This window comes from Eurypyga helias, unplaced genomic scaffold (genome assembly GCF_000690775.1).
Source record: "Eurypyga helias isolate BGI_N326 unplaced genomic scaffold, ASM69077v1 scaffold31659, whole genome shotgun sequence".
NCBI classification, from domain to species: Eukaryota; Metazoa; Chordata; class Aves; order Eurypygiformes; family Eurypygidae; genus Eurypyga; species Eurypyga helias.
The window spans coordinates 9,750-21,601 of NW_010273212.1; the positions used below are offsets into that span (position 1 = coordinate 9,750).

The following is an 11,852-nucleotide window of genomic DNA, read 5'->3' on the forward strand; positions in this document are numbered from 1 at the left end:
AGGGAAACCCGAGGGTTACCTGCAGAGCTAACATGCATGAAAGTGATTAACTGCCCAATACAGCCTAAGAAACATCACCTTTTGGTCTTCTACTACTTCTCCTCCTGGCTCAGTGTCATCATAATCCAGAAAGCTTTTCCAATAGAAGAACAAATTACTAGCTCATTTCTCAGAGGAAGCCAAATCTTGTGCAAACAGGCCCACAGATGCAATTACCTACGAGCAACTACCCTACACCAGCTCTTCAGCTCACATCAACCCCTCTTGCTACCAGTGTAGGACTGTGTATCATGTTACTGCAAGCTGGTTTAGGATAGTGCAATGAAGATCGGTTTGAAAGTTAAACAGTTAAAAATACACACTAGGTTTATTTATTTTTTCATCTTTATACAGTGCCAACACCCCTGCAACACAAGTTGGCATGGGTCATCAGATGAATGGAGCAGCTTTCCTTCCAAATTAGTGGCTCAGGAGACTACATTGTTCAACCTTAAACTAAACTATATTTTTTATAGGGGATATTGATCATTGCAACTCCTAGAATTTTAATCAGGGTCTTAATAGTTTTGAAGAAATAGAGGTACCCTTATGCTATCCATAATGAAAGCCTGAATTCTGGAGTCCTGCTTTGCAGGGTGCGTGAATTCCACAGCTGTGGGATCATGGAATACAGGGGGCCTAATCATACAAGGCAAGAATCAATTCTGGTAGATGATTAAAAGCTACAATGAATCTGAGAAGTTTAAGAACCACGAAAGCTAGTTCTTGCCTGTCAACTCCAATAGAATGAACATTACTTCTGTGTTTAAATCTTGAAAGAAGATTCAAAACAACCACAACATAATGAAAGAAGAAAAAAAAAGGGGAGGGGGCGGTGGGGGGAAAGGTGTGTTTCATGCCTCATCAGAATTTTTTGCTGCAAGGGAACTTAGCAAGTTCCTCAGTGATGCTTTTTTAGACTCCCCACTGATAAGACTCCATGGGTACTTAGGTATTAGAATGTTAGAGCCACACAGATAAAAGCTGGATTATCTCCGGTGGTCTCTACATGGAGGTAGTAGTCTGAGAAAACAAACCAAGACCACCTCAAGTCAGAGGCCAACAACAGTGGCTGGTACTGTGCCACACAACCTCTGTGGAGCACAGTTCTTTACAAAAGCTTGTGTGGAAGACACCATGCAAAGGCCTCTTCACCCTTTGGCATCAACCTCTCTGGCAACACAATGCTTTAGCCTTGCCTCTGTTGAGTAGGTGCTGCTGGCCTCTTCAGCTGAACAAAGGTCTAGATTAACTTCTCAGCTCTGACACAGATCTCTAAGCCCTTGGGCATGTTATTTAAATCCTGACCCAGCAAAACACAAATGCACAAATGCACCATATTTATTGCTACAGATCACACCAAACACAAGGTCTGCTTTAGCTACCCTCCTAGACACGACAGACTTTGGTGTCCCCACTCTGTAAGAGAGGCATAGAAAATGGTAATACAGGCATCTTTGAACTCTCCAAATCAGCTTTCACCTTTGACACCTTATGTATAGTGTTTTCTCTCTGTGTCTAAAATAAAAATAGAGCATTTGCTTGGAGTTTCTTAGTAATGCATACAACCAACAGCATTATCAGCAGCCAATTCTGTGCCATGCAAAAAAGAATGGATTTAATTTTCTTTGCTGTAAATGAAATCTCAGTGTACAATCTATGTGCTAGAATTAAAAGCTTCCATTAGCAATTACCAAACGTCCTAAGCTTCAAAAAACGGAAATTAACCTCATGTTGATGACAGCTACTTAGTGATACGTCCCCATAAATACTATCACCAGGGACAAAAATAGGGAAAAAAGTCTGTCTTCACATTCAGAAAAGATTAAGCAAGAGCACCCCTGGACTAACATGAATTACTTGTTAACACATTTTTCAATTGTGTAACAATCCCTTTGCATCTGGATCCTGTTTAGAGTAAAAATTTAACTTTTAAATTGGTTTTCAGTTGCTACCTTAAGAAAAAAATATTTCAGTGCTGAAAGAATACACACAATAAATTTATGGGCACATTCAAACACATACTAGGAGCTGCTTAATGCATATCAAATTGCTTTCCAGTAACCACACAAATTAAAAAAAAAAGACAAAGAAAAAAAAAAAAAGAAGAGCAAGTGGAATTATCTACTCCATGCTATGGTTCAAAAATTTTAACCTGAAACTCAAACAAGCTCTATCATATTTCCCAGACTCAGCATGAACTGCTGTTCTGTCTTGTCTGTGTCTTGACGTCTATTGCTCCTACTTTTATCTATTAAAACATTTATAAGCCTTACACACACAATAAGAAAGGACAAGCACATTTCTATTGAAAAGCACTATTGTGTATTTGCAATTGTTTCAGGGATCACTTACCCTGCAAAGCAAAGGAACACCACAAAATCCTGTAAGACTGTTCTAATAGCCATTTAATATGCAGGTCTGCATGACCCCATAATCTTGGACTATAAATTGTTTTACAGGTCTAGATTCTACAACTGATCTTCTACAATTACGAATTTTGATAGCATTGATCAACTGAGAAAACTACATCAGTCTTCCAAACAGCCTGATTGTTCTTTGCATGGATCAGTGTCTACATCTGTGTACTGTATGATTTATCCCGTAATTTTATTAAGTGAGCAGTCTCCACAATTAGCAGTTACAAACACCTGGCTGCATTTCAAATTTTAAGGAAGTCTTGGTTACCTACCACTTCAACAAAATGTGAATGACTTGAATATCTTTACATCCTGCCAATAAATAAAAATATACAACACTTACACCAAAATTACATGAGGGAAAGATACATACTTAAGGCAGACAAACATTTGTACAGTACAGCCAGGAGAAGTTGCAGTCAGCTTTGGCATGCTGAGGTTTCTCTCAAAGCCTTTGTTAAATGTATGTTGTTGCATTATAGTAAAAAGAGAAGTAAAGATAACTTACAGGAGGTCCAGTTTCCCCCTTTGGACCTCTGACACTTCCCATTTCAAACATTTTGTCAAGATCTTCATAGTCATAAGCATAATTATCAATACCAATGTCATAACTGTTTTCTGTGTGAGAAGTCTCATCAGCATCAAGTGCACCTTCCTGCCCTGGACCAAGCTGATTATCCAGAGAAAGGTCAGCAGACAGACTGTACAGGGTTGTGTTGAAGATTTGCGGCTTTTTGCTTGGTTCATCTAAATATTGTTTTGCTTTGTCCACTCCCTTGCTTTTAGTTTTACTCTGTTTTACAGGGGAGATCGGAGAAGGCTCACTTTGTCTGCCTGCATCTTCGGTAGTATTATCTAAAGTATTCAGATATGATCCTGTGGGTGTTTTAGTGTTGTTTCTTTTTTTGCTCAGCTCCTGCTGATGAAGAGGCAGATCGATGTTCTCCTGGAGTTCTGTTTCAGGCCAAGCTTCCAGTAACAGAGGTTTGGCTTCTGCAATCTCCGATGCAGAAACGTTTACTGACTCAAAGTATTCTGGTAGAAAGTGAATCTGAGCAATATTGGTCACAGGAATGTTTGATGCTTCTTTCCTTCTATAAGCAGATATACCTTCTGACTGTTTTTTCTCATCAATCATCATCTTCGAAAAAATATCCAGCCCATCTGACACACGCGGAGCTCCCACCTGAGATCGGTACGTTTCAGCCTGGCGACACTGCTGTTTCACATATTTACAATAGTTTGCAGAGGCTTCTGCAGAGGGAATAATATCTAGTTGACATATAACTCCTTCAAAGCTGACAGAGTTAGCGTTCATCCTTCCCAGGGTAAATAAACCATCCAAATCAAATGTCTCCGCTTCAGAAAGTATTTCCCTGCTATAGTACTTCTTTCCACACTCAGCAAACATTGAGACAGTCTTGTCTCTAATGTCAATGGCAAATGAATGCCACTGTTCATTATGAACACTATAATCAAAGCATACGGACTGCTTCCCTCCAGTGTACACCACTACCTTTCTCGGTAGCAACTGGACCCCAAACTGCAGTCTACTTTTGTTCCTAATACTGAAAAGGAAAGCATTATTTACTCTGTAAGAGTACAACCCAACCAATATGGTGAACTGATGCCCTAGATTTGATGGTATAACTTGAACGATGGGGGACTCAATATGGGCATCACTAGTTAGTACAACTCCCGATACAGCCAGACGAACACCCTGAGGTAACTGAGATGATGTTGAGGACACTGACGTCTCTGAGGACTGTTGAACATCTTTCACAAGGCCCAGTTGATGAAGAACATCTATGGCTGTAAAAAGAAATAAAGGCATACTGTTGACTTCGTTTACAACCTCATAAATTCAGATCCCTATAAACAAATATACACACAACATTTTAACAAATCTGTACTTCCCAGAGCATGTATACTGCACACAGCAAGGTCACTAGAAATGCACATGGATCTTTCACATAAATCAAATGAATAACTAACGCCAAAATTTCCGTCTTAAAAAAAAAAAAAGAAAACCACACAGAAAGGCCCACATAATGCCCATTGTAGGCTAATTCATTTATGAAGCTGAAAAATCTCCATTTGCTGTCTTCAGCATTTTCACCGTCATCAATGAACACGCTTTGTTAGTTGCTTATTTATTTGGCTGATCCTGCCTACTCTTTGAGCAGGCGGCTTGGGGTTTTTTAACTTTTTTTTCTGCAAAAACCTTCTGCAATAAAACCATGCCTTTTCTCTTTATCTAAAGAGTTTAATTCAAAGTATTTGAGGGCAGGGTTGCTTTGTTTTTAAGAAGGGACAAGCTATTTATAACACAGTAACGCCTCAGTGGAGCATCATAAGATAGTCACTGGCTCAAAGCAAAAGACAAAGGTAAACCTTGCCGAGGAGCTACTATGTGCTGCAGAATAATTCAACTGGTACCTGGGAAGAACTGCTGTTGCTTGCACCAGGGAGCTCCCGTCCTGCCAAGAAGGCCCTGTGCCATTACAGAGCTGGCTTCAAAGGGAATTGTTTTCCTACTGGGATCACCCTTGGTTGTATATATCTATGCCAAAGTTAGTCAGACTAAAAGAAAACAAAAGATCTTTCCAAGGAGAGATGCAACAGAGTGCACTGCCGCCTCCTCTCCCTCCACACAGTTTACTTGTTAGGGCCACAGATGAGGTGAACGTTGCAAGTGGTGAGGAGCAAGGAAAGACAAGGAATGTCCAGACCCAAGGGACAGTGCTCCCATTTTCTGGCTCATCTGTCCTCCCAGTGAATGTAAGGCTGCAGCTACCCAGACAAGGTATTGAACTGAGTGCACTCCACAGCAGGAGACAGCAGTAGACATTAAGGAGACAGAGAAACCAGCTGTCCTACTGATTTATGTCCTGTAGATTTGGCTTTGGCATATGGGATTCTGGATAGGAGGTCTTCCTATAGAGTGGAACAGGCAGTGGTGTTTTCACTGTTGGACTTTCTAGCATCTTACGTGATGTGTGCTTTGTGCTTTAGCCCTTTCCTTAGCCCGGACCTTAGAGTATCTCCATCTTATCCAGCTAAATATCTTCATCTAATGGATAGAAACATAATTATCCACCCTCCTGAAAAACTGAAGTAATATCTGACCCAGGGTAAGAAATCAAAGCCACTCTCCTCCTAAAGGGTAAATCAATGGTCAAAGATAACTGAATTCATTTGGTATTGCCTAAATCAGATTTAGGAATGTTGGAGTCAGTGAGCATGAACACCTTCCTTCAGCATGAATATAAAGACACCCTTAGATCCCTTATGAAGCAGCTGAAACAGAAACACTACAAAGGCTTGAATAGGAGCTAAACTGCATGTCCCCAGCACTCTTCCTGTAGGGTCGCAAACTAAGACAGCACTTTCAGCATTGTTTGGTAAAACTGGCAGTCTGGGTGCTTGTGAAAGGTGCCACAGAAATAATGGAGAGACCGAGACAAAACAGTCACGGAAGTAAGAGACAAGGAGGATGGAGGCTAAAACACAGGACATGAGAAAAGCCTAGGTGAGCTACCTTTGCTTGGCCTGGAGATTGGAAGGTTTGAGGGAATCTAATTGCAATTTGCCATTTTCTGATTGGGGGTTATAGGGAAAAGCAAAAAAAAAAATGAGTAACGGGCATAAGCTGCAACACAATACATCCTAGTTCCACATAAAGAAAAAGCATTCTCACCACAAAAGTGGTGGAGGCCAGAGACATTGTGTATTCTCCATTCCTGGAGATTTTCAAAGTTAAACTGTACAGGATGCAGCAATCTAAACTTCAACATTGACCCTGATCTCAGCAGGAGGTAGGAACAGATGACTTCAATGTTCCTCCAACCTAAATCTTTCAGTTTTCTACACAAGGGGAAATGGAACATTGTCGTTTTTATAAACAGCATTGCACAGAAGCACATGATACCATCTTTTTTCTCAAAACTGGAACAACTGATTGGACCCATGCTTCAGTGAATTACCTATATTAAAAATTACTAGTGGTATCTAGCAGTTGCACTCATCTAATAAGCCAGGTTGGGAGGAGTCTGGCACTCTCCCGAGCATTTAGCTGAAGGTACCTTTTACTATGCCTATTGCGCTTATATTAAGTAAATAAAGCTATTAAATGGCATTAACAAAAATTTGTAGTAACCAAGAATAGATAAGGATTCTCTGTTATACTAGGAGAAATGAGCAACTGAAACAAATGGATGTTCACTCTTTTAGTGGGGAAAAAAGGACTTCTTTCCCAGTCTTTCCTTCCTCTGTTTACTGAATGTATTCATAGCAAACTTTAAGAATAGACAGATGTTGGCTTAGTTTCAGTGGTAAGTCATGGAAAGAGCCTGAGATTTCCTTGAGAGTGGTAAATTAGAACCAAAAGCATCAACCTGAATGCACTATACATCTTGAAAATTAATTACACACCTTGTAGTGTTTCTAGTCATGTTTCAGAATCACGGACATGCCAAGATTATCCTGGCGGGTAGCCAGCGCAGACAGAGGTATGGAGAAAGCGTATCTTTGCAGAAATTCATGTGTACGCCAATTTCTCAAGATGTTTTGCCTCAGAGCATTTAATTTATTATGGCTGTATTTTTATCTGTCAAACTGATAACAGAGGTCAGGTTATTGCAGAGCTTCGAAGCACAATGTATCTAATGAACCACCACACTTTCCCAGGACCCCAGCCCTGCGTGGTCTGCATTGTAGTTACAGAGGAGAAGGCTAAGGAGAAACACAGGTCGCAAGCCCTGGGCAATGAAAGAGTCTTACATGTGCACATAATACCCCACGGCTACAGACACAGCTCCAGCACTTCTGTGCACTGGCTGGGCCAGCTGACTGCACAGAGGAGAACAGCTAATAATTTAACCTAAAGTTGTGCCTAAATATCACATCCTAAATGGAAATATTTGGCAAGTACTTGTATTTTAAAATATTTGCAATTATATATTTGCATTATAGAAATAATAATGCATGTGATTTGTCTAAAGTATTATAAACTGAAGTATAAAACAAAAAGCTTAAACTTAAACTGGCTTAAAACAGTCAATTTAAAAATTACATTCAAGAGTATCACTACTAAATCTCAAACTGCAAGCAAAAGTGCCAAGATTTTGGCAGGCCTGATTTGAAAACAGCACATTGTTTAAAACTTATTAAAAAAAGGAAAATCATCTGAGAGCATCATGAGAAATGAGACACATTCTCCACATCCTGCAAACAGATTGCTGTGAACAATGACAAGTCCTGAGAAAGCTAAACAAATAAATGCTGTGTGAAAAATGACAGCAAAAGATTAAGTATCGACTAATTATTCCTTGTTGACTTGCTGCCTGTTAACTTACCATCAAGCCAAAAGGCTGTTCCAAACTTTTTTGGCCAGTCATTTAATTTCTGGTCCAACATGTATTTTTATCTTATTTTAAGGCTTTCAGAAGCTCTTGGCAGTACACAGGGTTTTGGGAGCAGGCAACTGTCTCAACTCTTCCTCCCAGCATGACAACCACTATTTTCTTTACCTATCAGTAGTCAGTTTTCTTTGTTTACCCATGCCTTCACAACATCTGTCTTCACTTACTGTTCACTCAACCCATTAGTCCCCCCAGTTGTAACAGCTCATCTTCTCGAAGGAAAAGTTGTTTGGGGGATTTTGGTATCAAGTGCTTTCCTTCCACCTAGGAGGACATGAAAAATTCACCACCTTACTGCATTCATGAGGGGAGGGAAAAACTAACAGGGGCTTGGGCAAAAAATCTTCTGTCCCTCTTGTGGCACCAAAAAAAAAAATACCCAGACAAACAAACAAAAAAATCCCTCCCCAAATAATCCCCAAAAGGAACTGGGGAGGGATGAGGGGGTTTGACTATTCGATCGCTCCACACCCCTATTCTGTTCAGCCTCTCTTGTTCATTTTCCACATTCCTCCATACTCATGACTGCTCTGAAGGCAGGATACTTGGGGTTCTCTCTCTGTTTCGGCAATCCTAGCATACACATTACCCGCTTTCCATTTACCAGTATGGGTAAGGGAAAGACAAGATTCATTCAGTCAGCTCCACCAGAACTGAGAGGTTGCCCATTTCCTATGTCATCCTACATCTGTAGTTCGGTAAATTAAGATACCTGGCTGCAACCAATGCTCTCCTGGACACCAAGCCAAGTGACTGGCATAGGAAAACCAACCAGGTACAGAATTGATGTATTTGTATTATTTGTAAAGGCTCAGGCTGTACCTTTACATGTATTTCACTGAACACAATTTACAGCAGCCTACCAAAACGAACAAGGCATAGCTTCTCAAGTAAAATATACACCGGCTGCCCCACCAGCTCAGGAGAGAAGAAATGTTGATTACTCCAACTAGCATCTTCATATTTGGCAGAATAATCTTTTTTCTGAAAATACAGCTGCCAAGAAAGTTTTAATAACAACTTAAGTGTTAACATATTCCTCGTGTGCAGACAATTCTAAACAAACGCTGAACACTGCAAATGGAACAGTGCTAGCTCTACAAGCTGTACACCCAGACTGAAGGATACACTTTAACTGCCTTTTTTTTTTTTTGAGGTTTCCTCAGACTGCTGCTCCTTAAACTCCTTTTTGAAATGTTGTTTACACACTGTGCTAATAAATTGCACGAGGGATCTAATTCACCCACAGGCAAAAAGCTGCATCAAGGTTCAACGCATTGGTTTGATCCTAAGCAAACCCTAAAAGAAAATAAAGCCATGTATGGCACCTGCACAGAGCAGGTGCAGGGGAGTTCCCATTCAGCAAGTTTCTCATATGGCTATCTAGAAATGCTGCTGAGTAATAAAAAGTAGGAAAGCTCCTTCCTCTGCTGGTGACCAGAAAGAAATCTAATACAAACATGCCAAGACTGATGGCTTTATGCCATTTCTGCACAGAGGTGCTCTCAGCCAAGAGGCTGAACATCTGGGTGCACCCACTCCCTGGTGACGCTGCCTCCCCCATCCCGTAGCCTCCACAGCCCTTGCCTGAAGTTTCATTAGAAAAGCAATTCTCAGGCTGAGGCCCCAGAGAAGGGAGAGACATTGTTGTTTCTTAGCAGAGAAGGAGGGTGGGGTGGAGTGGTGAAGGCAATGCAAACCATGGCCGCACACCTGTCTCTGGCATCCCTCACCTGCTCCCACTACACCAGGACAGTGCAAACTGCCTCCCGAAAACAGCCTCTCCCCTTCCCATCCGCAGAGGCCTAGAGCAGGGCAGGCCACACGCATCTATGGGTGCTGCCTCTCATGAGGACTTGGCTCCGCTACAGAAAAATCCAGGAAAATCCCATCATCACAAAAGCAGATGTCCCCCCCCGAGCTGAACGTGAAAAATCAACAACCAATCTTACCAGGCAAACACTTAACAACTAATGGAAGGCAAAACCACAGAGAGAACAGGGAAAAACACACAACTGAGGGGAAAGGCACTGGTGAGAATAGTGGTGAGAGGCTGCTGAGATATCCCACCGGGCTTGAGCAAAATGTTATCGGGAACAAGTCATGTCTTAACCATGCAACCCAGCTGTTTGTACACTTGTGGCTGAGTACTTGCAGTTAATATCCTTACTGGCCACGGACAACCTATTTCTTGCTTCACCTGTACAGTGAAGGAACATGGCAGAGAATTGATGCCGCCACTCTCCTGGCAGATAAGAAATGACTAGATGGCATGTTAGCCTCCACCACTTTGGGACTTAATACTCCCACAGCAGTCTGTAGTGCAAGCTGCACATCTGGTGCAGTTGTAACAGCAGATTAAAAAAGAAACTGAAAAAAAGACAACCCTATTTCTTCACTAACATCTGCATCTGAATGCAAAACCAAATGAATACACAATTTGATTTTTGCTTTAATGATGCCAGCCTAGACTAAGCCTTTATTATATACAGCCGTTCGCTTGCACAGCCCTAAGTGCAAAGGTAACTCAGTCATAGTTTGCCACCCCCAAGGACACCCACTTGGAGTGAAGACACAATCAAAGCCTTTTCACTGTACAAGGCTTCTCTTTTATGAAGAGCCTGCTTAAATATGTAAGCAATTTCATAGACAGAAAATCTGAGTAATTTTCGAAAGGTCATTTTTTTCAAACTGGTTGCTTTAAATTTTTGCTCTCATTATGCTGTAGCTGGTATTTTCTTGAGGTCACCCTTAAAGAACTGAACCTAAGGTCACTACTAAAAACAGCCATCTACTCTCTTCTTCTAGTAACAGATTATACAAATGCTTGATTATAAAACAAAACATTCTCACCTTGTTTGGGTACTTGCGCAACACCCACAGCTATACATATTGCAATGAAAAGGAGAGTTTTCCTGGAAGAGAAAGAAAGAAAAGAACATGTGAGAAAACATCTAAAGTTTCAGAACTCCAAGGAATTAGAAGCTTGATTCAATATCCAAAGTCAATGGCAGGATACCACTGACTTCAGCAAGCCCTGGATCAAAGCCACCACATTGGACAACTTTCCACTGAAGTCGAGAAGCTGTTTTACACGAAGATCAAGGGTTATGTATGCCCTCATATATAGTTCATGTATTTCACACTGGCTTATATTAATAAAGCAACTGCATCTGGTTTATATTTTCATGCAGCAGCCTTCAAATATGAATGCTGCTATGTAGCAAATTTCTTCCTGGAAAGAAAAAAAATGTTGCTGTAAAGAAACCGTAAAATAAATTACAGTATGTGTAGAGATCATTAGATGGTTTTTACCTGCTATCAGTCTTGTCACCAGATCACATAATTTTGCTATAAATGAAAATATTGTGTCACACTTTCATTCCTGTATGACAAAACTTCATTATGTTACAAACAAGACCTGCTCTTCACAAAGTAAAAAAAAAACAAAACAAACCCAAAAAACATCACATTTTGACTTAAAACTCCATGCTCAGGTAGAAGAGTGCAATACTGATAGGTATCGTGGGCTCACCAACTGCAATGAACATATATGAGGTTGATATAAATTATGTGTTCAAAATTTGCTTTAAATGAAAAGTGTTAGATGTTGGGCAGAGAATACATTTTTACTGTGGTTAAAAACAGATTGTCTTCTGGCTTTTACTCAATTATCATATTAGCATCTAATCACACTCTTATCAGTGATTGAATCTTTTAATAAATGAGAAATATATTTTCTGTTAGTGTCAGACATCCAAGCACAGAAACAGATTCTTGTAACTACAGTGGTAACCTGTACCTATTTAGTTCTAAGAAGAAATATTTCAAAATATCAGAAGTAATAGTTCTGATGCTAACTACTCAACTCACACTCCAGCCTCAGCTCAGCCCTCTGGCTCATTAGCATGTCACCTCATTGATTTCTCATAATATTAAATGTGAGATTGACAAAAAATGCTTGCTGGAC

At 40.4% G+C, this 11,852-nt stretch overlaps 1 protein-coding gene across 1 annotated transcript in view; it reads right to left on the bottom strand.

The window, feature by feature from the left end:
* LOC104515439 (collagen alpha-1(XXIV) chain-like) overlaps nucleotides 1-10,797 on the bottom strand; it is a gene marked incomplete at both ends in the record, with an annotated part of 17,554 nt that extends 6,757 nt beyond the window's left edge. Inside the window, 2 exons of the mRNA XM_010159402.1 lie at nucleotides 2,968-4,271; nucleotides 10,736-10,797. Of these exons, the coding sequence (XP_010157704.1) occupies nucleotides 2,968-4,271; nucleotides 10,736-10,797 (1,366 nt within the window). The remainder of the gene's footprint in view (nucleotides 1-2,967; nucleotides 4,272-10,735) is intronic.
* Nucleotides 10,798-11,852: the final 1,055 nt, after the last annotated feature.